This window comes from Diplotaxodon limnothrissa, linkage group LG14 (genome assembly GCF_057381915.1).
Source record: "Diplotaxodon limnothrissa isolate DT_005_m linkage group LG14, D_limnothrissa_male_GT1.1, whole genome shotgun sequence".
NCBI lineage: Eukaryota > Metazoa > Chordata > Actinopteri > Cichliformes > Cichlidae > Diplotaxodon > Diplotaxodon limnothrissa.
Window position 1 is genome coordinate 18,565,634 of NC_140609.1, and position 26,503 is coordinate 18,592,136.

General features: G+C 41.4%; 1 protein-coding gene across 1 annotated transcript in view; it reads right to left on the bottom strand.

The window, feature by feature from the left end:
• Positions 1-2,451: 2,451 nt before the first annotated feature.
• LOC146618703 (galactosylgalactosylxylosylprotein 3-beta-glucuronosyltransferase 1-like) overlaps positions 2,452-26,503 on the bottom strand; it is a 101,179-nt gene continuing 77,127 nt past the window's right edge. Inside the window, exons 3-9 of the mRNA XM_085370395.1 lie at positions 21,957-22,122; positions 15,958-16,100; positions 13,712-13,783; positions 13,095-13,606; positions 6,660-6,956; positions 2,890-2,992; positions 2,452-2,580 (exon numbers count right to left, since the gene is read on the bottom strand). Of these exons, the coding sequence (XP_085226521.1) occupies positions 2,906-2,992; positions 6,660-6,956; positions 13,095-13,606; positions 13,712-13,783; positions 15,958-16,069 (1,080 nt within the window). The 5' untranslated portion in view covers positions 16,070-16,100; positions 21,957-22,122 and the 3' untranslated portion in view covers positions 2,452-2,580; positions 2,890-2,905. The remainder of the gene's footprint in view (positions 2,581-2,889; positions 2,993-6,659; positions 6,957-13,094; positions 13,607-13,711; positions 13,784-15,957; positions 16,101-21,956; positions 22,123-26,503) is intronic.

A 26,503-nucleotide genomic window follows, 5' to 3' on the forward strand; every position in this document is an offset into this window, starting at 1 on the left:
ACTACAAATGGGGGGGTCTTCATTAACAGGAAAAGCCACAAAACCTATGAAAATCTATACAGTCATTCACATTTTCCAGACTGGAGTCTTTGCAGGTCAATTCTGGTCCCTGGGCCTTATATTTGACACCCCTGATTTAAACTGTCCTGACATCGCAGCATCATTGTTCTGAACTCACCACTGCCTCGTCTGTACCCCACATCGCATTTGTTCGCCTGCACAAACGCAGCATTTGGAACATTTTGTTTCACTCGTAAAAAGCAAACTTTTCAGATGGATTCTGTCATTGACTTTTAACACATCTCAAGTAGAGCTCAGCCAGCAGCAGTGCTACGGTCCTCCTGGCACCTTCAACCTGTTATTGATCTGTGTAATCGTCCCTGTGTACAGTGTAGTGTATGTGTGCATGCTGTTTACTGGAAAATACAGATTAAAGGGCAAAACCCTGGCATGACTGAATTGCACATCCAAGCTTGAAATAAATATATAAATAAATATATTAAATTTGATTTTGAATAAATAATGGGAGGATAGCGATCTCTCCGTGGCTGCGGTGTAATATCATGCAGTCAGTGGAAATGGCCTGTGTTATTTTAGAGATACCAAACAGCCTTTGTCTGCGTGTGTATCTTATCGCATCCAAAGTGAAATCTGCAATAACACGGGTTCTGCGGCTTGTACGTGTTCATGGGGGCAGTAGGGTGTTTTGAGTTGGCTGTGTGTGCTGGGTTATGGAGGATGGTCTGGGTGTTTTGTTTCGTTTTTCTTTTTTTCTTTTTAGGAGGTGGGGGGAGGACATAGATAATCTAGCAACAGCACAGAGGCTCAGTTCTTTCTTGAATTATCTCCAGCTACTTCTGCTGGCCAGCGTCAGATAAGAGAGCCACCGCTGTGTCTAAGATGGATGATTTATCAAGCAGAGGAGAGACTCTATTATACGAGATGCAGAATAACTTTCAGCAGCGCAGCGTCGTACCTACTGATGTCTAATGTTCAGAGGAGCAGAGACTCCATTTCTTGACATCCATGGATGCTAACACACATCACCTCACTGCCAGATCTTTAGCAAAAATAACACTGATTTTCATTGTGCTTTTCTTCTTGTAGCCCACTGTTACTTTAGGCTTGGGTTTAATATTTGATTTCATATGTGGAGGCCATAACTAATAATAATAATTCTCTATGTTTTGGGGTTGGGGGGTTCTTTAGCGCTAACAGGAAGTGACAGGCTTTGTGAAAACCAACTGTGTAGGCTCTGATGCCGCTTCATCCTTCTTCTTTTTTGGGGGGGGGCTATACACAGCAGACTTATGAGGTCCGGGGCAGATGTGCGTGTGCTTGTGCACAGATAAAGGGAAATATTAAATCATTGAGTTTTTCTGCATTGCAAAAAACTCACAAAGTTACAGCAGATGAAGTCAAGGGTAGATTTGGAGGGGGGTGTCAGGGCAGCGGTTGTGAATCTGCCACGTTAATGATGCTGATGTGCTATTACTCTTTCCATGTGTTGAACCCATTGTGAACCTGTGCCTTGTTGTGTGTCGTTCTAAGGAATTTACCAGGGAAAGGGACTCTTTCTTCTTCTTCTTTACATAGAAATACAGTAATTACAATGCATCTGTCAAACCCCTCCTCTGACTCTTCTCATATTCAATTAGTATTTATACATGTCGTCACAGAGGAACATTTGTGTGTTTTTAAGTGCTAGGGAGAGTGTTAGGTTTCTGATGCTTACTTGTACAGTTCAGCTTCGAAGCACAGAGGGGTACGTGTGCAACAGCAGTCTGTCTTCAAGTGTACGAGTTATGATGGATGACTATAAAATGGACAGAGTAAATGTAGGCAAGAGTCAGTAGTATTGAACTAGCAAGCCAAGTGCATGTGAAACGCCTAAACCAGTTAAATGAACTTAAAGCAAACCGAAATGAAGAAGTTTCCTTCCCTGTCTATGTTTGCGTTCGCTCAAAAAGGAAAAATCCACATCAGGCGTCTTTCTCCTCGGAGTGGTGTTTTTTTCTTGTGTGTTGTTTTTTTATCCAGGCGGATGATGTGGGCCGTGTCCTTAAATCCATGAGGAATTTCTCAGGGGGGGATACGATGTGCAGATCCAGCCCCATTTGTCTTTTATTTCCTCTTTTTTTGTTCTTTTAAATTTGAGGTGGATATTTCTTAAAACACTTGTTTGGCTGAATCCGCTGTCTGTATGCTTTTTTTTTCCTTCTTCGTATTGTGCTGTCTCTTTTGTTAGGCTGTCCTCAGCGGGCCATTGTTCACCACCGCCCCCCCTGCCACCCCACCAACCCTGCGAGGCTTCCTTTGCTGTTGTCTCCTCTGCACATCGGTGGCAGACCTGACAAATATCTGCTGCCTTTTTGCTATAATCTGTGCTTTAATACAATACATTATGTACTGTTTTGGTCCATATTTTTTTAAACAAAAAATGTCAGATTGAGTCAAGAGGATTAAGTCCCTCTTTAAATGCCCCCCACCTCCTTTTTTTCCTTTTCCTCGTGATTAAGATGTGAGCACTTATCGAGAAGCTTAGCCGTTTTCTCCCTTCTCAGCTCAGAGGCCAGCCACCTGCAATGGAAAGGATTAAGACGGGTTGAAAAAAGATCACCAAGGTTTAATTTAATCTCAGTAAACCTGTTTATTTCCTTGGCGACATTTAATAATGGACAGCAGCTAATTGGACTTTAATAGAGGGGCACTGAAAATGACTGAATGGCGTATCAGGAAACATTAATGATAAATGCTCCTTTTACAGGCTAACCAGGCGAGATCAGGTGATGCTAACCTCCTAAATTCACCTTATTTGTAAATGAAGCTTGCCAGTGAACAAAAGGTTGAGCTCAGTAACAACTCTTGGCTCAGTAAGCGCAGACTTACTGTGGCGGGAACGCAGTCAGATCTCCACATTGGGGTCTGTGAATCCCTTTTTTCCCTCGTTTACAAGGACGGGTTTCTCTGTTCTCGTGTGCCAAACGAGTATCTGGTGAGAAAAAAAAACAGCATGGAGATAAACAAGCAGGAACATTAGTGACATGCCGCTCCCTTAATGCACCCATTCAGTCTGCTCCCCGGTCAGCTCCCACTCCGCCTCATCTTCTTCAAAAACATTCAATTTCCCTTATAGCTCCAGCCCCCCCACCTATGTGCAAAGAGCTACTTGAGTGTGAACCCTGCATTAGAAGGGAGTGACAGGAGACCACAGGAGTGCTTTATCTTACAAATATGATGAAGCCCTCTGAGTTTAGCTTGTGTAAAAGAGTTCTCTCCTTACCATGGGGTTAATGGCTACCACCGAATGACAGCCTAGTTTTAAAAAATGTTTTCACACCACAGTTTGTGTAAGCTCCTTTGCTTTTGTGGTGCAGCTCTTTGCACACTTCCTCCGGGTGTACTATTGTTGCTATCGAGCCTTTACACTGGCTTGGTTTTGGCCCACAGAGAGCATACAAACATCCAGGAAAAGGACGGCAAAAGAAAAACAGGGAGAGAGAAGAAACTGTAAGTGTCAAGCTCATGTTCTCCCCCCTCCTCTCCTCTCCACTGTGCTGGAACCCTTCCTCCTTTCATCTTGCCGCAGCGCTGGTCATGAATTATGCATTGGGCTCGTGTGAGATACGCCAGGAGTCCACTCCCACTTTGCTCAGGTGTGTGTGTGTCTGTATGTGTGCGCAGGGGGGGTTAATTATCAAACCTACATCTGAAGTGGTAGATTATGAGGAAGAGAGATGCCTGAGCACGATTTTCCATCTTTTTTTTGTCTCCCCCTAACCCTTTCGCTCCCGCCCTTCAGTCCGTCCCTGCACTCATCTGTAATCAGCGTGACACCCCGACGTCCTCGCTTCTCCATCGACTCCAATTCCGTTCTCTCGGCCCTCCTCTGAATCCCCTCTTTTCATTTGGCCCTCTGAATGGCAGAGAAAAACAGGGGAGAAAACTGGCCCTTCCTTTCTCTTCTTTCGCTCTCTCTACATGTATCTGTATTTGTGTGTGTGCGTCTATTTGTGCGCGTGTGTGGGGGTGGTTGTGGTGTGGATATTGGCTAGCTCAAGCCCTCTGGCTGACTCCCCATTGCCCTGAGAGAGTGAAGTGACCCAAACCACTGGCCATAAGCAGGAATGGTGGAACGGGTACTGAGAAAAAATTGTGTTGCTGCTGCTGCTGTTAGCCTCAAGCTACTGACTCAAGTGTGTGTGTGGATGTGCAAGAGAGCACGAGGGCAGCCTGGGAAATATAATCAATGATTTCCAACTTTTTTGCAAGAGCCTTAAACTTATAGACACTCTGACCATTAGAAAACCATCAAGTTTTTTCATGAAATACATCACCTTCTGACTCTCAAAGAGGACTAGGATTTTTTTTCTTTTCCCCAGAGAGAGGACTGGGGGTGAGGGCTCAGTCAATTAAGTTTGTTTATTCTAAATCCAAAAGCCAGGAGCCAGTTGGCTTATCTTTAGCTCAAAGGCTGGAAGGAAAGAAACAGCAGCTCTAAAATGTCATAAATAAGTAAGCATGTGCACTAAAATGTCAAACTTTTTCTTTAATAATTAATAAGACCTCTCTTATGAAGGAGACTTTCTGTGTTTTGTTGTTACGAACAGCTTCTCTGACGATCTCGATTATTTATAGAAAGTCACACTCTCATTGCTAATGCTTTTATTTTTTCTGCATAATCACAACAGTTTGGCTCCAATAGTGTTAAGCAGCAAAAAGAGAGGGAAAAAAATGACTATTACATAACTTGTGAAAACTAATAATAATTCTCTTTGTTGCCGACCGTGGTGCTCAGCAGGGGGCTTGATTTTAACGCTGCGAGAAAACATATTGTGGATTTCTTTCCGCTCTTTCTTCTTAGTCTAAATGATTGGTGAAATTCATGTCGTGGGATGATTCAGCACTTAAAAACATATAAACTTGTCAAGGCGGGTTATGCACAGGCATAATGGTTCTATGGAGCGGGGATTCCCGTGATGCACTGATGAGTGTTTCTTCACTCACCTCTTTTCAGTCTGTGTTTATACACCGCTTTGCATTTAATCATTAAATATTATTAAAATTTGTCTCTCTTCCACAGTGTGTCTTCTCTCCTTCCTCCCTCCCTTCTCCCCTCAGCCTGGTTCTCCTGGACGCTGCTAAAAGGGAGTTTTTCCTCCCTGCTGTCACCAATGGCTTTCACATAGGGGTTGTCTGATTGTTGGGATCTTCTCCATAATAATTAGCATCTTTACCTTACAATATAAAGTGCCTTGCAGTAATCGTTTTTGTGAGTTAGCAATATATATAAAAAATGTATTGAATCTATAGAAGTCAAGCGGACACACAAATGGCATAAACCTGGTCCAGTCCAAAACAAGGCTAGGCAGCGCCTTTACCACCTTCGACAACTGAGGACCACCCCCCACCCCCCCAGCATCCACAAGCATCCATAAGTGACTGAGACAGGACTTATTCTTAACACATCCCAGCCTGACTCTTCTGAGCCTCACTACAGCACTAGACACTTTAACACCCACCCGCACAATGTACATTTTTCATATTTTCAATTTAAAGTTTCCAGACTGTCTTATTTATTTAATTCACTTAATGTACATAATTCACTTACTTGCTGCACATAATGCTACTTACTGCACATAATGTCCTCCTGTATATGTTCTCTCTTTTTGCACAGTTGAGGAGTGTGTCAGGCTACATTTCACTGTGTGTTGTACTCGTATAACTATGCATGTGACAAATAAAGAATCTTGAATCTTGAAGAAAATCATTAGGATTGAAAATGAACAAAAAACAAAACAAAAAAGAAAAACTTTTAAAAGTGTTCAGAAGTCCTGGGGAACTATTGGTGATGACCACTTGACCAATAGCTACAAAAAAGTGAAAAACCCCCACTATGTGAAGCTCCTTGGAAGCACAATACTGCATGATTGGTATGCAAACGATGCACGGCAGACCTGACCACATGGTTCACTTTGTTACACTTTTATTCTCGGTTACTGTTCTCAGTAACATTCCTTGGCTGCAGCTTTTCAGCTCCAGCCGCGCGCGCACACACACACACACACACACACACACACACACACACACACACCAACAACTCAAAACCCAGTACAGACTTAAATGCAGGGGAGGCGTGATGAGCTGAGGCAGCTTCGGTGTGTTAGCCTCCCAGCAGCGGCGCTACAGACCACGCCCTGCCACATGATACTTTATAGTCTTGAAAATTGGATACCAAATATATTTCGTACTGCTGTCCCCATTAGAATCAGAAACGGAGTATGAAGCCAGCTTAGCGTTAGTGTCGTTATTTTATAATGCTCTGGTAAGTTGTGATAAGTACATTTACATCATAACAGGTTTGTGGTCCTTTACATGAGTTTTTTCCATTTAGCTTTTTATGTTACACCATTATTCCACAACATTTCAAATCATGTGGTTCCGAGCCTGTAAAGCTTGTGACCCTTTACATGGAAAAAAAAAAAGCAGAGTGGTGTTTAAGGCTCTCTGTCTTGTAGGATTTTAATTCTACAAGACAGAGAGCCTTCACTGTTTGAAGCAAACAGTGAAGCAAATCCCTGAAATACAAACCGCTCAAGGCAAGCTGCTTAACATCAGTAAACATGTGAAAAACTAACCCCCAAAATCAAGGAAATTACCTTAGTGCAATTGGCTGCTTTCGGCTCCAGGTCGTTGAGTGTGACAAGCTCCCGGAGCAAGCTGCTCTCCTGGTAACCTCCCTTCACCCCGCGAAGCTTAAAATACGCCTGTGGCTTGAAGAGGATGAGCCTCAGGTTGATGGCAAAGCCAGCCATGTCGATGGCAAAGGGCCGATGGGGGTCAAACACCGTCTTCCAGCCGTAGACCTTACCGGCTGCATTGACCTTGGGGGATTCGTACCTCAAGCCACCCACAAAAGCCACAGGCCACACAGAAACCTTCCGAGTCGATCTCATCTAGCGAGAGGAGAGAGGGGGGAAGAAACAGACAAGGGAAGACAGCAAATTAGTCAACTGAAAAACCATACATGACAGCGAAACAGTATTTGAGCATCAGCTGCTGGCTTTACAGCAGAGCACGGACAGAAGCTTTTTAGAGCTGCTGCTGCTATTCATTCTGAAAGAATATTGACCAAGCTATTGTGGCCTGCGAAGCTGACATGCTGTCAGATGAAGGCAGATCACACACAGTGTTCAACAGCTGCCCTACAATGAGATAATTAGGCATCTAAAGCGAGTAAGTGCGGGGCAGTGCCAAGAGGGCTTGAAGTAGCAGAGCCATTAGAGCAAGTGGCCCTGGTAGCTGGATGACTGAGGAAATTCTTTAAGGCGCAGAGCCACCATTTTCTTCTTCTTCTTCTTCTTTTCTTTAACCCCCCCCCCCCCCCGTCCTTTAATCTTCCAGCATCAAACGATTTTGCTGCCCTCTTCTTTGTCTGCTGCTCAGCGAGTCTTCGCTATTCTAGAAAGAGCTGCTGCAGCCATAAAAGGTACATTTTTATAATGAGGGAAGAGGAAGGTTTAGAAACAGCAAAGTCATTTAATCAAACTCAATGCAGCAGAAATAATGATGCCGGTGCCTCTCCATAGGAAGGCCAAATTTAAAATAAAGGTGTGTGTGTGTGTGTGTCTGTAAGAGAGAGCGCCTCCGTGCATAGATGATAGGAGAACACATGGAGGCATATGCTCCCCGTCAGAACAGAACATGAAATATGTCTCCACATAAGGACCAAGCCCATCATATCTTAATGACGTTATATAGTGCATTATTACCCCGACAGAGCACTTCACTCTTATACAGGGTGCAGACGTGCTTGTGGCTCCTATAGTTGTCAAAAGTGGAATGGGAAGTAGAGCCTTCAGCTCTCAGGCTCGTCTCCTGAGGAACAAGCTTCCAATTTGGGTTTGGCAGATGGCTGCTCTCTCTGACTCTGGTTCTGCTTGAAGTTTGTTCTTGTTATAAAGACCCCCTCTTCTCCACTTCCAAGCAAGCGCTTGCTCACACGGGAACAGTGGGCTTTCCTCTATAATGCTGTACGATCTTTATGTCTCAGGCACTGAAATGACTGCTGTTGCGACATTGCACTATATTAACACAATTGAGCTGAAATATCCACCCAAGCTTACTTGTCTAAATGTGTATTTGTAGATTGCGATTTTGTGCAAATCACATGCAAATATCGCAGTGCGCATGAGTTGCTGCGTTAGGTTGGTGTGTGATCTGATGGGCTGCTGCGCGAAGAGCTTGGGTGACCAGAGAGAAGTGGTTTGAACAGCATGAAGCAGCCCGGGGGCTTATGGGAATGATTGGATTTGAGCTTCGGGGGAAATGACTGTTCGACTCACCCAGATAAGCTTGAGCTGTCTGTACTATCTTAATGAGCTCTGTAAATTAAAAGCTTACATGCATGTGCGTATATGATAGTGATAATTTATAGGGAGGGGCTGTATATTTTTGTAGCTTGTTGTGTATCAGAGAGTTGCATTCTTTGCTACGCTTAATGGGCTTCGCCTCAAAGCTGAGATTAAATGACATTATCCTGCCTTTTTATCAACAGGGTTTTGTTGGGAAAACAACATTTAGAAATTTGGTAGTTTCCGGTCACCAAATTGTTGCTTGATTCTTTCACGGTTTACACTTAATAAATGAATCTTAACTTTGAGGCTTCACTCACGCATGGAAGGGATTTTCATGCTCATTTTTTTTCTTTTCCTGCTTAGGGGGTGGGTTCACTCCCAACATCATCTCACAACAATGCCTGCGCTGGACCTTTTGATATCACACTCGAACACACAGAGTTGTCAGGTAGACCATAATGGAAACAGATGCCATGAAACTGTTGTTAAATGTAGCGAGCTGATGTCACTATTGTAGATCAGGAAGTGCTTCGGAAGCAGTTGAGGAAGCTTGTTGCAGCTGCAAAGGGTGTTTTTTCACCTACTGCGCACCATTATCACGTTTTATATTTAATCAGCTGGTCAGGGTGAAGATTTAGGAGTGAGAATAGGCTGTTCCTTAATAAACATCTGAGTTTGAGTCTTAAAAGCTGCTGTTTTGTCCTGAAGATAGTCTCAACTTTTGCTTGTTTTTTTCACACTTTTACAGTCCGGCCACAAGTAAAGTTATCCATCATCTTGCCCAAAAAATACCTGCCTGCGTCCCTTTCCTAACAGTATAACTCAAAACAATAGGAAACAAGCAATGAATCAGGCTCTTTACAGGCAGCGTGAAGAGGTTTGTCACTTTCCCCATCTACACAGACCATGTGAAAATGAGAACGCCTGCTGCTTCTGTTGGGAATATCAGCTGGAGTAAAGTAGCACAAATCCCTCTTTAGCCGGCAGCCAAGCAAATGAAAATGCAACCAAGTCCCCCTCCCCACCCCCAAGTCACCCCCACCCCGCCTCATTCTGGTGAATCTGATGTATCTATACAGCTTTTCTTTTCTTTTTTCTCTTCAGTGATGTTTTAGTTTGTGACTGGATGCCAATGTGTGCATTTAAGCTTCGTGTTTGAATGCAGAATTGTTGACAGCAGGGGAAAAAAAAAAACAAGAGCCCCAAACTCTAGCAGAGAAAAGAAGGCAAGCATCCAGATGCATTAATCAATCCTTAAGGGTGCAGAGAAGATAACAGAAACAGAAGGGTCATCCACTGCTGCAGCTGGTAGTGTCTGTGGATTAAGTTCTTTTGTTTTTTGTTTCTTTCTTTGATCCAAACAATAGAAATGTGCATAGTCAAATATAATGATAAGACTCATGTGTCTGGATGCTATATTTTTGTCAATATCATCCAGCTCTGTTAAACTGCTGGTTTGCTCCTTTCTCTTGGATTTAAGTGGCCGACAGCCTGCCTGACAGCTAAATTGGAGTAGTCTTAACAATAGCATGATAAACAGTAAATAGGTTTCTCTTTTTTTGGAGTTTGGGAATAAAGCACATCTCATGAGGCCTCAATAATATACTGTATGTAGGTCTTTACTGCGGTACATGAATTTTTCATAAAGTTTTCATTAAGCCTTGACCTAAAAACTAGGCTCTTAATAACAGTCTGTATGCACCAAAGTCTGCCAAAGTAACTGCTGCTGGAATGAAAGACTGAGATTGAATTCAGATAGCGGCTATGTGTCGGTGGCAGTAATGGCAGTGTCCTCTATAGCAGCTGATGACAATGACTTTACCCTGCTGCCACAGAGCATTGTGTCTGAAGTGTACTGTGTCTGTGTCAGTCTGAGCTTGCTGAGGTGAATTGCTGCTGCTTGTTGATATTCATTTTCCCTGCTGCTTTAAAAGAACTGCATGCAAGCGTTTTTGGCAGTCATCTGTGATGTAGTCTTTTGTGATGTCTTGTCTTTTTGGATGCTTGCTGCTTTTTGGGTTAGTGTCTTGTTTTTGTATGTTTGACTAATATTTGAAACACCGCATTTAAATGTAGACTAAAAGGTCTAATCATCCAATTACACAGTAGCAACTCAGTACATGTAGGCATGTAGACCAAACTGAGCATCAGAATGGGGAAGAAAGGTGATTTAAGTGACTATTAACGTGGCATAGTTGTTGGTGACAGACAGGTTGGTTGGGGTATTTTACAAACTGTTGTTCTGCTGGGATTTTTCCAAACTTTTCCAAAAGTGCAAATGGTCCATAGAATAGAAAATACACCAGTGTGATGCAGTTGAAAATGTCTCGTTGATGCCAAAGGTCAGAGAAAAATAGCCAGACTGTTTCAAGCTGATAGGAAGACAACATTAACTCAAATATCCACTTACATACCATACCACATATACCAGATACCACGCAATCCAGGTGTGCAGAAAAGCATTTCTGAATGCACAACACATCAAAACCTTCAAGCAAACAGTTATTAGCAGCATAAGACCACACCGAGTGTCACAGGTCATATGGTCTCACTACAGTTGAACAATAGAAGATTAGAAGATTGGAAAAATATTGCCCGGTGAAAGCATGGATCATCGAAAAGTGGATGTGCAGTTGAAAATGACAAAATCTCAGAGGAAGCTTCCAGTATTGAATCTATGCCACAAACAATTAGGGCAAAACGAGGTGTAACCCAGCACCAGCAATGTGTATCTAATAAAGTGTCTAGTTAGTCTAAATCTCAGTGACATTAACAATATTAGTTTGCAAAAGACAGGAGAACATTTCAAAGTACAACTTGTGTATTGCAGTATTGCGCTGCCAATTAGTAAATGCAAATGATTCACTGCTTTTTTCGATTTTTTTCATGGTGAAGGGGTCACCCATGTGTCTACCTGTTGAGTCCCTGTTTAATAACATTTGCCATCTTTACTGCAGTAATAGCCAACTCTCCATGCCCTGTCTATCTTACTGTCACCTCTTTTTTTTGTTTATTCTTTTCTGTGTTGCCTTTCCCTCTCCATGACTCTCTCCGTGCCCCTTGGGGCCATTACTCTGGACCATAAATAGGCCCATTGGAGGTGATGGAGAGCCTTTGAGCGAGACCAAGCGCTTTGGCTGATTCCCAGGGAAAGGTAATGACAGGCCCCGTCAATACCAGCGCTCCATTTACTACGGCTCCTGTCGGCACTACTAACAAGACTTGAGGCACATACTCGGAGGACCTAGACCGTGTCCGCTCAGGTAATTCAACTGATGTCAAGATGGATGGCCTGAGATGTACTAATTACATGCCCAAACTTCTCCCAACTGGCTTCAGATACCAACTGTGCTTGTTAAGAGTTTAAAGTACTTCAACTAAGAATTTATGGTTCAAATCCGCCCACGCCTCACCACTTCTCCTGTAACGGTGAGTATATAACAACACAGATAGATAATATATGGCACTCCATGCAGTATATCAAGAATTATTTTATATAGAACTTAAAAATGTCCAGTGTCCTTTTTCTCTAAAGAATACACATTGTATGCCAAAAAGCACAGACACAATATATTGCTCACATAACTATTTAAAGGTGCAATCCGTTATTTTTAATGCAGTGCATAAAATGATTTTAATACATTGTTAAGAATTCCAGTCATTCCTCTGATAGCTGAATGGCTTCTGAGCTTTAAGGCCTTTCTTATTCCCCCAGAAATACCCATCATCAACTCTGCACGTGGTTAGTGTTTCAGAAACTCAAGTGGAGCATCTGAAAGATTAATGGAGCTTGAGAGTAACAGATTTTTTTTTATAACTAGATAAGAGCTGGCAGCATATTTGCCAAGTTGGTGAAAGTGCTGCGACTGCCCCACCAAACATGAATATTAGGGACGATTTTAAAATGATATCACATTTTGATCTGAGTACATGCATAGTGTATGTTTGAACAAAAACCTACATCTGCAAATGTACTTGCACTGATATTTTTAAGAACAATTACTCAGTTAGCTTCATGGAGTTATCATGAAGCCTATCTCATGGAGAGAGGCAGGGATACACCCTGGACAGGTGACCAATCTGTCTCGGAGTAAAAACAGAGAGACAGGCAATCATTCACACTCTTGGACAGTTCAGATTCATGAACTAACTACGGTGGAACCCCAACTTACGAATACCCCATTTACCGAAAAATTCCAGTTACGAAGGCACTTAGCGGCAATATTTCTGCCCGTGTTAGGACAAAATGCCCGGTATATGAAATCCGCTGGCTCTGATTGGCTGAGCCCAGAATGCCTACAATGCCCACAATGCCTTCCGAATCATGTGACAACCCCTTTGGCTTTTCTACTTGCATTTCGCTGTTCCACTTAAACGACGTATTGTTGTTGCAGTTAGCAATTAGCCTATAGCCTATTGTTCACTCAAAAGGCGCGATGGGTGCTTCGGCTTGCGAAAAATTTCGACTTATGAAAGATCCTCGAGAATGAATTAATTTCGTAAGTCGGGGTTCCACTGTATATGTGTTTGGACTGTGGGTGGAAGCCAGAGTACACAGAGACAACCAGCAGTTTGGACACAGTTAAAGCTGGATTGGCGTTTCTGCTTAGTTTTCAAACTATAAGTTCTCTTCGTGTTCATACTGGGGGTGTGGGCAGTACGCTTTCTGATTCCTGCCCACAAACAACGTGAATGTGTCCTCAACTTTGTTATGTTTATTACAATTCAGCCACTGACCTCCTCAAACAGCTCCAGGCTGTATGTGTTATCATCATCAGCAAAGTAGACGATTCCCGGCTGGCTGTTGTTGGCGTTGAACGTCTCCCTCAACCACCGCAAGGCCAGATTCCGCTGCATAGTCCCTCTTGGAATTCTGGGATCCCGAGTGTCACCTCGCAGCTTATAGTTCCTGGGTGTCTCTACATTGAGATGGGTGTAGTTTAGTCCCGTTTCTCGGAGGAGTCGTGTGACAAGAGGCGTTCTCCTTTGGGAATCCTCCACCAAGATCCAGTGCAGGTTGGGGACATGGAGGAAGGTGTTTGCTAGCCGTGTCAGCTCAGCTTTCTGAACGGGCCGGCTATATGTGGGGGTGATGATGTGGATTGTGGGCAGCACATCCGACCAGGGCGGAGGCCGAGTGTACACATACTCTGTCCTCACCACCTCCACAATGTCCTTATCTGAGGCACAGTATTCCTTGGAGTCCTGCGCCTGGCCACCTGCCTCCCTCTTGCCCTCGACGCCATCATCTGTAGATATGGGGATAAGAAGACATGTAAGGCATTAGTGTAACCTTGAGCTGCTTTTTCTATATTTGCCTCAGGTGACTTAAACCCAATGGGGGTAAAGTGTACCTGAGAGCCGGTGGTGGCGAACTGCAAGCCTCTCTGGAATGATAAAGATCTCTTTTACTAGATGGTGACAGGCTGCAAAAAGTGAAAGCAGGCACCGTGAGAGGATAACACAGCTGATGGACAGAGAGACAGTGCAAGACGAGGGAGGGATGAGCCCTGCTATTCCCCCGGTGTTGCCTTTGGGCTTTTCTTTTTAAAGGAAGAAAAAAGGCATGTATGTAAATGCGGTAGACATGCCTTTTCCACCACAGACTCTCTCACCCCCTGTATTGTTGAAATTGCTCTTCTTCTTATATTAAAATATCTCAGGGTTCAAGTGGTAGTTAAACTTTTTTACACTAAGACTGGTCTGGCCCACTTTAGATCACAGTGGGTTGTATGTGGCCCATCAATTGAGTTTGATATCCCTGCTCTAGACCCAGTGTTCACAGTTCAAATGGATTTGACTTCAGAGAGGCCTAAACATCCACATCCACATGTGTGCTATTACAGTGAGGTTTGTAAGCTTTTGAGTCAAACAGCAATGACATAATGTTGGATTTTGCCATTTCTCGTTAAAGGCCATAGGTGCAAACTCTTGTATCAAGCCATCAAGAAATCTGCAAGGTCTTCTCTACTGAAAATCTGTTGCTTTTGTCGGTATCTTCTTTGCATCCATGAGCTGCACATACGCATACTGTATGTCAGACAGACAGAATAGCAAAGTGAAGGTTTCTCATGGAAACGCTTTCATAAGACACCCTGTGTGGGTTTTAGGGCATGTTTTAGGTAACACAACCTAAAATTGGAATGGTGCTTAAGGTGTTACATCGCGTATCAGTGCAGAAACTGAGGTTTGTGTGCTAAGTCTATAGCTTGTGTCAATGCAGTACATCATTTTCTATTTTATGTGTGGGAAGGTGAGGCTCATTTTCAAAAATCTGACCTTCTTTAGAAATGCACAAAACGCAGCGAATCAGTCAGCTGACGCATTTTGAGTAGACTCCCTCGGTGAAGGCTGTGATATTTTGGCCTGAATAGTTTGGTCATGATGGACAGAATGTGATTACAGAGTCATTAAGGTTGCTCACTTCTTCCTATTGTGCCACAGCTCATGGCAATCTTTCACTTTTCTTCTTGAGCTCTAGTCGCACCTCCGGCATAAAAGGGGATTTTTTTCTGCAGCACAAAGATTAACACAATCTTCTGATGGCCAGATGTTCAACAGAGGCTGCCAGTGAGCATGCTGCCAATAAATCTCTAGCTTTTCTCTTTTAAAGGAACACAAAAGGAAGCCTGTGGACAGAGCTTGGTTAGATTGTCATTTAAAAAAGTTATTATATCTTTAGTGTATTCCATGAGAAATTAAAATTGCTTAACTATGTACAATTTTTTTTTTTGGGGGGGGGAACTTTTTATTTTTATTTTTTAATTTACCTTAGTCGTTAAGGAGCTAATCAGACTCTATTCAGAGGGTTTGAAGAACCTGCAAAAACATGCTGAGTCAAATCATGTGTAAGTTCGGTACAGACTCCCATAGCTCATTTGAATAAGCCTGTTTTCCTTGTTAACCCCTCTTTGTGCATTTCTGAGATTACAGGAATAGAGCAGATTGCTCTATTGATTTGCTGTTGCTTTAATTTGGGTGTGTTTATTCTGCAGGAATCTTGACATTTTAAACTGTTGCTTTTCTGGTTTGCAGAGAAGGCACCAGACACTGGTGAAGTTAATTAATAGGACACATTTATGCTTTTTAATTGCCAACAGTCTCTGAAATTAATTTGCAATGACACTGAGCCAATTATAACAGGCAAAGGTTTGGCTCAAATGCTTGATTGACACAAACTCTATACTGGATACTGTGTCACACCAAGAAGATATGGATTGATGTTGTAAGCTGAATTGTAATGTGAATGGATAAGCTGCAGAAGGATTTAGTTTTATAATATGCAACTCTGTTCAAGTTATTACTAACAAAAAAAGAAAAATTGCAGCTTAGCAGTTTTATTCTGACAAACTGAGTATATGGAATAAATATAACTCCCAAATGGAGTGGGTATGCAACTCATCCGTCACTGCAAAATCATCCCTGACTGATGAGGTTTGCAGTGACCGGACAAGTGCTTTTCAGTTCCGATGAAGCTGATGGTCATGGCTTTCAAGTGTCTCTGTGTGAACAGCCTGTTGTCTAAACTTGAAGTACGGTGTTAAGTTCGAGGGCCCACTTCAAGTTCGATATCGTCAGTGGAGTGCAGCGTGCTGCGTACCCTTTCGGATGGCGAGGAGTGGAGCAATAGCGTTTTGGTGCCAAACGGTGATGAGCAGAGTCCAGGGTAACACGATCAACACGATGGCAAGAATATCTCTTCTCTTCGGCATCTCCAGGATTGGTTATTTGGCTCGGCATTACCTGGTGGGAACCGTGAAAAGAAAAAACCCAAACAGATATTAAAAGTCAGCCAGCCAACTTAGACTTATAACCTTCACCAGAGCAAGCTAACATATTTGTTTTTGATTAATCTCAGTTATTTGAAGAAAAGGAAATCACACTTGCAGGACCTTTATTATTGTTGACTGGCTTTTAAATAGCATTTAAGACACTCAAGGACTTTGTCTTTATGGACCTGACTGGCTCTCTGCAAAGCAAAACCTTCAGTGACTAAAACTGAGTAATAGCTTACTTACTGTTGTTCAATCTTGAATTCTATTTTGCCACAAATGCATAACGCTCTCACAGTTTTCAAGTGAAAGACAACATGATTACTGTATTACCTACACAGAATTTAAAATAAATAAATAGGGCCTGATTTTAAGCAGTAACCAACAAAGGGAAGGTCAAATCCATTGGAGGAGGCAATGGAGGAGCTTGTGCCCCCTGCTAACCCAGTGAGCTCATCAGCGCTATCACTGCAGACACGGTGGTGACTTCATGCCCAGTGCTGAAAGTATTCACAGGCCAAATGGCAGGAAGCGATGTAACCAGACTGTGGGATGACTGTTTTGCAAATGTGCCTTTCCCTCTGAGTCCAGAACATTGGTTCAGACTTGTATCTCTTTGAAAGTTTCAATTTCAGCATGGAAGGAATCAGACATTAACTGAAACAGTGGCTATTATTCTGAAGTTCCTCTATTAATTACTTTGAACTTCAGGCTCAAGTTAAAAGTCTGAAATCAAAAAAGTAGGAACAAACTGCAATCCTGTTTGGAATTGTTACTGCAAAAATGTTCATGCTACAGCAGTGAAAATGAGACTATATTTGAGCTTTGGATGGGAGAAATGGCAAATGTGTTGCATCTGGAGAGACTCAGATGCAACACATTTGCCAACCTATTTGAGACATCCTGTACTGCTGTTTTTGAATGGTGTTCATTAGTATGCTGTGTTTGGTTTTGTCATTTCTTCTGTCTTAAATTTTTATATTTACACCTACTTATATTTTTATCATTATACAAACTTTAATGCTGTATCAGGGTTCCAGTGGACATTGTTGCTAGTTGGGCTGTTTTTCCCTTCTCCATTTAAAATACAATATTAATATTAGGGGGGAAAAGTCTTTCAAATTTGATCAAGACTTAACCTCCTAGGACCTGGCGTCCACATATGTGGACATCACATTTTGGGTTATTTAGAACAAATTACTCAATTTTGCTCTACAAGGGCCTGATATCCACTTATGAGGACATTATACTGCTACTGTTCTATCCAAATTTTAAACGAATATCCTCATATGTGGCTCTCATTTTTCTTAGAAACAAAAATTAGGTAAAAAAAAAAAAAAATCTGGTAATTCGTTGTTTTAACATTCATCAGGCCCCAATCAGCCCAAATATCAAAGAGAAATTAAAAATGCATGCCGTGGAAGAGTTCAGGTCTTAGGAGGTTAAAGCTTACATTATTAAGGGGTTGGCTAATGACTGACATATGGATGGTTGCACAGGAGTCTGTAGCATGTAATCATCTGTCTAAGGATAAATTGAGTCCCTAAATTGGATGCTTCAACCTGGTTTGTACTGTTGGTGTGTTTTGAAGCAATTTGAATGCAATTATCTGACTTTCTGTGTGGTTAAGTTTACCAGACAAAGAAGCCCTTGCTCTAGTTTTGGTGAGTAGTCCTACCAGTGGACGTTTTTTTATTAGTATGTCATTTATATTAACTAGTACATATCTATGTATGTGTTTCTGTGTATGATTTACTCATAGTTGATGATGATTAGAAACCAAATTAGCCATGTTAGATGAAAATTTATGCTTTTTTTTTAATCTAAATAACTTCTAAAACAGAAAGAAAGAAAGAGAAAGAAAGAAAGAAAGAAAAATAAAACTAAATACAAATTAATAAATAACTTCTGGCATCTACCAAATTTGGACCATAAAGCTAAAGGTTGTGGTTTCAGTGCAATGAAACAAGTGTCTAGTTACGGTTCCTAATGTCTGATTGGATAGTTGCTCTTCATCACAGGGTATAGCCAATCAAACTCAAATGTAAGTACACGATCAATTAAACCATTGTGTAGTTAGTACCGTCTACCATTTAAACATAATTTTCTCAATTAACATTTTAAGCACAACAATCGTGATTCATGAATGACACCAATTTCCTTCCCTCCAGCTATATTTTTGTTCAGCAGCTTGTCCGAAGTCTTACAGGAATTTTGTGTAGAAGTGCTGAATGAACACTTAATTGAATCAATATTTTCTCCACAAAAATAAAGTCATGTTTCATAAATGTAAAGTTTTATTTAGTCTTTCTGTTTTGTATTCCATCATTATATTTCATACCTCTATTATTACTGTTCTTCATTGACCATTTACATTGAATTTAAGGTCAGCAGTCCTGCCCATCTCTCCCAGGGTCTGTCTCTTATACTTAAAATGCTTGTGGTATTATGCTGAGCCCTAAGTGGGAAATGCAGATATTAAGTGATCTGCTCAATTAAACAAAGACTAAAACAGCCATAATGTGGGCACAGGTGTTCAGCGCATTCATTTTAGCTTTACACGAGAGAGAACAAGTCATCGCATTTCCCAAAGCGATCCTGCTCCCACTGCTGGGGACGGTGGCAGAATATTGTGGCTTAATGTAATTGTATATGCCAATTATGTTCGTTTGCTTTGTAAATAAATACACTATTAATGGCCAAGCCTTAGGTATAAATGCTTTTGACACAGACTCTACTCATGCTCTTTAGCCAGGAAAAGAATTGTGCGCTGCAAAGCTGTCTGTATGTTTGTTTGTTAATTTATTTCGATCATGTAAACAATATACAAAGTCCATTTATCAAAGAAAAGAAGAAAAAATGCTATAAAAATACAGCCAAATACATTTCAATATTGCTTCACCTGTTCTGATTCAGTTACATATTGAAAAGGAGTGAGAAGAAGTACACACTTATTTAATCCCATCCCTTTGCCATAAGTTATCGGTCAATATTTAATCAGCTTCCTTACTGATATAATCTGTATGTACTTATTTCTTTTTAAGTAGAAAGGAAAATTACTAAGAAATACTGAAAGAACAGTAAGAAGAGGGAGGTGGATCAATCTCAATAGCGATGACATTGATACCAACACTGGTATTGGCATCAGATACAGTAGATACTAGGTACTAGGATCTAGATACTAGGTACATGTTTCTATCGTCTATAAAAATGTCTGAGCCTTTTAAAGTTGGCTGTTACTACGGTTTTATTTATATCCTATAGAACATTTAAACAAAAGTAACTGATCCAAAGTCCTTAACAGTCAGCCACATTTACAGATCTGAAAAAAAAAAACAGTTTCAAAATACACGAAAAGCTGAAAGCTGCATTTTAATGAGTTAACTCGTTATTGTGAAAAGTAAACTCGCAGGAATTTAGTGGTCATTAAAACAAATTTAATTGCAAATTGATGACTCATCTCATAAATCATGACACACTGCTCTCTCCTACAGCTGCCTTTATATGTTATAAGCATCAGTGTTAGCATCGGCAATACTGGCCCTGTGGTTACTTGGTATCACATCAGTACCTTCCCCATAGCCACTCATACAACATCAATGTAATTAAATGACAGATTTCTGTAATTTTACATCTTTAACTCGTATAATTTAAGCCCACAGAGCTGTGCTGACAGATTTCTGATGTTTATTACAACAGCATTTCTTTATCATGTAGAAGAAATGAGACGTATTGCACTTGTTTTTTCTTAAATGAAAATCTCATTGATTAAATGTGTAGTTAAATTTATCTACACTGACAGAAAAGGGAGTTTCACTGGTCTGGCCCACAAAAAATCAAAATGGGCTGTATGTAGCCCTCCATGTAAAATGAGTTTGACATCTCTGCACTAGAGGAAAAAGCTTGTGATTAAACTCATCATGTAAATCCTTTCTCAATATAAGACATCTAATAGTCAAACATTACTGCTACTGTTTACGTTTAAGTCGAATGGATTTCTTGGCCTCGCTTAGATGCCCTCCAAAATTTTAGTGTCTCTGTCTATGTCGGATTTACAATGATCAAATCATTCCATGGAACAAAGGCCAGTCTATTTTTGGAACTACACAAAAACTGTGATTGTAGAGCAGTGTTACAAGTTGACAACAGCAACATTCATCACAGCTCACCTTCAATTCAAGTGTTAAGCTCCTGATCGAACGTTAGACCCAGACTTTAATATCTTTTCTTAGAGCCCATTTTTGCCTGGAAATTATCCATCATTTCTTTTTTTTCCCCTCCTTTTTTTTTACAGCACATCTTTTGTAACACAGTCCCTAATTGTACTGTATAACATCATCAGGCTGATTTTCCCCAACTTAACAAAGCTCCTCTACAGCCACAGAAAACATTAATGATCTCTTTTTACAGGTTCAGAAATAGTGCTTATTTTAGAAAATTGACCAGGATCAAAAAATTTGGGTAGGCCTTTAAAAATATTGTTGCCAGGAGTCTGATGACTAATACAACTACACTGCTCAAAATTTTTTTAAAGGAACACTTTTAAAACACATCAGATATCAATGGAAAAAAATACATCAGTGCTGGTACCTATGCTGTTATGGTCTGGGTAATGTGTTAGGAACAAAAGTATTTCACAGGATTTGATGTCAATGAACATTTTCAACCTGCAGTGGGCTGAATTCAAGGACACCCTGGGAATCAAAAAGAAACAAACATTGTAGCAGGCTAGTCCATTTAGCCAAAATGTCATTGCAAAAAATTCAAAATTGTATTCAGTAGTTTGTAGAGCTTCACGTGGTTGTACACATGCCTTACAGCACCAGGGCATGCCCTTATTTGAGACCACACATGGTATCATGACAAATCTTGTCCCAGATCTGGACCAGGGCATGACTGAGCTCCTGAACAGTCTGAGGTGCAATCTGTGAGCATTGGAAAAGACTGAAACATAATGCCCCAGAGGTCTTCTATTGGTACTGGTCAGGCGACTGTGGGGGGCAGTCAATGGTATCAATTCCTTAATCCTCCAGGGGCTGCCTGCATACTATTTCCACTAGTTGTGCCCCAGGAGGAACCACTGAACCACTGCAGGGTTTGACAATAGGTCCAAGGGTTTTATCCCGATACCTAATTGCACACAGGGTGCTTTAGGCAAGCTAGGGAGGTCTGTGCGTCCCGCTGCAGACTGATCACCGAACCACCACCAAACTGGTTCTGGTATTCCGTGGCAAATGTCAATCACAGTGCTGGGCAGTGAGCACAGGGTCCACTAGAGGATGTCAAACCCTCAGGAGTAGATACTGGTCTTACTGATGGCTTATGGACCTTCTACAGCCCTATCCAGTAACTATCCAGTAGCTGCCCGTCTCCTGGAATGCCCGTCTCTTGAGATCTTGCTAGAAGAGACAGCAAACCCTCTTGCGATGGTACACATTGATGTACTGCTGTCTTGGAGGAGTTGGACTATCTGTGTAACCTCTTTAGGGTCCAGATATCGCCTCATGCTAGCAGTAGGGACAGCTAGATGCAAAACTAGTAAAAAAAACAGTTCAAAAAGATAAGGAGGGAAAAAATGTCATTGGCCTCCTGCTGTAAAACCATTCCTGTTTGGGGGTTGTCCCATTGTCTCCCCTCTAGTGCACCAATTGTTAATGTCATTAACACCAAAAAAGCTGAAACCGATTAACAACCCCCTCTGCTACTTGACTAGATCTGACTAGATCAGTATCCCAGACGTTTAATTGGCTTGATGCTATACTCAGATTTAAAAAGTGCTCCTGCAGTTTTTTGAGCAGTGTGTAACAAATGAAAAAAGTGAGCTCACCCACAGTTAGAACTGGATCATTGCGCGGCTGGGAAAGCCACACTGGAGACGAGACAGGCTACCTAGCGTTGACATCCTCCATGACACATCAGCCGACCATTTCCTTTTCCTGTTCCTCTTCCTCTGTCTTGTCCACTCACAGAGTCAGGAAACAGCAAGTGCACACCTGGAAGACGAGATCACTTTGGTTAATATGCTACAGCAATGCCACATTTTCTTCCCTCTTTGTGGTTTCACCATACTTCTTCCACTGACACTCAGTGACAGTCACCCAGGTTTAAAGCAGTTTGGACAGAGTCTAAGAGTCAAAAGCCTTACAGAAATGCTTTACCAAAGACACCCTCAGTGAGCACTCTGCTTGTGTGACATCTATTCATAATTTAACATCAAAGAGCCGGGGCTGAAATTGCTGCAGAGGGAAAGTGTGCCAGTATAATACAGCGAACTCTAGTTTGGATGTGCATCGTCCACGAATCCATCCCCCGTTGGTACACCACTGCTGTGCTTCACAATGCAGCGTTCTGCTTAATGCTCTGTATATTGGTATGTGATTTACTCGATTCATTTCGAACTAAATTGCAGTGACACAGACTCTGTATTTTATTTATTTTCGCCTGATATGGAAACTGGAAGATGGTTTAGTCACAACTCCATTGCCTGCCAACAGTCTGGGGTGGGGAATGTTACAAAAATAAACTGGCATCATGTCTTATTCAAATACATCTGAGGAAATGCTGCCTCCATGGAGGCTTGTGCTTCACACAGCCAGCGATGCCTGCGTGCTGCATCAGCACCACAACTTGATGGCTGAAGACTGTATTTTTAGTGCTTTATAAGCTGCAAAATATGTAGGTTTTGGGGAATGAGCAACGGGAGTGCCGGAATCATTTTACGAAGCCACACTGTTCTGTGAAAAGGCAAATTACCTGTGACCCAGTAAAGCAGAAAAGAAGAGTGTGTGCTTGATGTGCACAACATTTCAGAAACAACCTATTTTCAGGTAGCCTTGTTTTGTGAAGTTTCTCAAACTGAAATGTATCTGACGGGGTGAGGGGGCTGACATCATCGCGTGGAAAGAGGACTATATGTTCTTCATGCGTTGGTGCAGATTGTGCAGTATTTGTGTTTCCTGACAGCGACGAGCAAGTACTGTTGTGACAAAATAAACAGCTTCACCAGTAAAGCTTTAGAGTTGCTGCCAGGTACCGTCACGCGTACAAGCTCCCAATGACAGTGTTGTCGTTGTGATTTCTGTACAACACACTCGCCTTCCTCACTGCGATGAAGCTATAAACAGATTGAAACACAGTCGAGTTAAAACGACCTGCCAGAATCTCCGACCATTCCGCGGGCCATTGTGTTTTCTCGGAGTTTAACATTTTGAAAAGTGAGGTTTGGAAAAACAAAAATACGCTGGCATACACTGTCTGCTGAAGGGAGCTCAAACTAATAATGCGATTGTGTATAGAACAGTACTGAAAATGGGTGTTTAGCGATATAATGCACATATTTCAATTTTAAAGTCTTGCAGTGTAGCACAGATGCTATGGTTGTTGGTTGGACAACAGCAGCATACAATCAAGGGCCACTTCATTAGTTATGACTTCCTGATACCAAATTGGACCCACCTTTGGGTCTATTGGGTGCTCTATTGGACTGAGATCTGTTGAGTGTGGAGGCCATTTGAGTACAGTGAACTTGAGTTACTGCTCCCTTCCTATCAAGATTGAAGCAGTCTAGCCATTATCCTCTGACCTCTGATATCAATAAGAAATTTTTTGCTCAGCACACTTTCCCGCTGCCGCTCACTGGACAATTTCTCGTTTTTGGACCATTCTTTGTAAACCCCAGGGTTGGTTGTGTGGAAAAATCCCAGCAGATCAGCAGTTTCTGAAATACTCAGACCAGCCCGCCTGAAATTCAGCAGGTTGTCTTGTGCATGTCTACATGGCTAAATGCATTGGATTGCTGCCATGTAATTAGCTGATTAGGTATTTGCATCAAAAAGGAGTCGAAGTGGTTGTTGAGTGCATGTCATTGGATATGTTTTGCTGTACCACTGTTTTAATCAGGAGTTATCTATGCGATATGTGATACTAGCACACCATATTAACACACAGCCAGTGCAACCAGCACAAGTATCATACACCCATACAGTAGTTACTCTTAAACTATTCATTAATGTATGCCATCATGTTGACTGATCCACCAGTTTAATTCAGACTGTTATAATTAGACTGAGCACAAATATCGACGCTCTTGTCAAAATTGTGTGATCATATTGTTCATCTGGATAATACGCAACCCTAATGCATGTATAAACAAGTGTTACATCTCTCACATATTCTATTTTAAAGTGTCTTTCATGTCCGGACAACAGACAAGACAACAGCAACAAAAAGGCAACCCCAACAGATACTGTAACTGCGTAAACGGGGGCCATAAAGAGGCCTCTGTAGCCCAAAAGCATGCAGGTGGCCAGTTAGCTTCGGTGTAACTATGTGATGGAGCAAGAATACAGAAAGTCAGCTCCATGGTGCTGACTGGAACAGCCAATGGCAGACAATGAAGCCTGACAGCCTTTCACATCAGCTCGAGTTAACCAGCTGTGAAGGGAACACCTGCCACTGATTAATAAAGAATTACAGCAACAATGCCATGTGTGAAAATTGCTGTACTGATTGTTGAACTAACAACATTAGCCCCAAAAGGTGGAACAAGGAGGTGAAACAGATTATTCTGTAAAGGACTCACGTATGTCCAAAAAAACCCAAACCCATCCTCAAATGTTTTGCCATTTTAAATGTGTTTAATGCTCACTGACTTTAAAACTAATGGGTAATTTATCTCACATTATTACAAAATAATTTAATTAATTAAAAATAGTTAAACTTCATTTATAATAATGCAAACACTTATAGTGAGTTACTTACTGAGGAGTGTGGTTGTGCATACTTGATTTTTGTAATACAAACACTTGCTGTTAATCTTAATCTCACATATTTTATTCAGTGTTTTTTGATTATTATTATTTCGGCTGCACGGTGTTTAGACTTGGACTCTTGTGCATAATGTTGTTTGCAGTGTTTGTGTTGCAAAGAATGGAGTATTAATAGGCCACCATGACTGAGACTCCTGTAGTGATTAATGGCTCCCAGTCAGCGTTGTTGTTCAAATGTTAATGAAACCAGTGTTTCCGTAATAGTGCGGTGTATGGGACAAACACATCGGACAGGGATCTCTGCCTCCTAAAACTTATTGTAGATAATCTGAACAGGAACTCGTAAGTTTCTTAAAAAGCCACAAGCCAGATAAGGGATGTCAGTAGAAATAGAGTGATTGTAGAGAACCTTTAACAAAAAAGGCAATAACCCTGAATTGTGAATAATGCAAAGCTACTTTAGTGAAGTTCCAGAATAATGTAGCTTCCTTACTTATTTTTATTTGCATATGTATGTTCTGTATGTTTATGCCGATAGTCTATCGCCTATCTTGGCACTACTTGCTCACACTTCTCCCTCCTTGCTCTGTGTCTTAGATTTATAAAATCCCATCTTCAAAGATGAAGCAGGGGCATGTTTCCAAGTTTGTAATCAGTCTGCCTCTGAATTCTGAGCTCCCTTGGCCTTGAACATATCCTATTTCTCGAAGACCAATAATAACACCCTTCTCTGTTTGCTTGCTTCGCTGTAGAATCGTGTTGATGTACTCTCCAGGCGGTGGGGAAAAGAGGCTCTCTGGAGACAGTGTGTCCTAGTATGTCCAACTGCTCGTTTTCCTTTATGAATTCATTGGTCTCTGACCAACTTGGTAAAGCCCAGAACAGTTTTCAAGGATATCTAGGGAATCTCGAAGACATGCCGCTGTAGTAGATCAATATTGATGTTACTGTCATAGCCACAAAAAACAGCGTTGCCTTGAGGTGCTATTAAATTAAATATTAATTTTTATGTGTGGGCATTGATTCAAACAGACTTAATTGCTTTTGAAGGGCATTATGCCAGAAGTAGGTGATCTGTCTATCTCTGATACTTTGTTTCTTACGGAGTCTTGTATAGCACGTCAATTCAATTCAGTCCCAACAATAGTCGCCTTCAAGGTGCTTCACCAGGTTAGTACATGTTAATGTTTTTTTTTGCAAACTAACAGCTTACAAGGTGACAAGTTTTAATGCTGTTTAATGCTTCATAAAAACTAAACAGGAAACAATAAAGTGCAGACTGTACTGCATAACACTGTACAGTATATCTATGTAGTCAATGCATGACTACAAAGATCGTGAATCCTATGTAAAAGCCTTTATGACATTCTGTAAACAAGGACACTGCTTTGTTTTGGTTATCAGGCAGTTTTGGAATGGATTTTAATATTTTACTGATCACATTTCAACATCATGTGAAAAAGAAAGTTTTGAAGCTTTAAAGCCATAAACATGCCGCCCCTTCTCTCTAAAACGAGGATGTCAAGTATGTCAAGGACTGCACAAAGCCCTGTGAAAACTTGGTTTTTCATATGACATGTAAAGCGCTTCTTGGCTCTGACATATA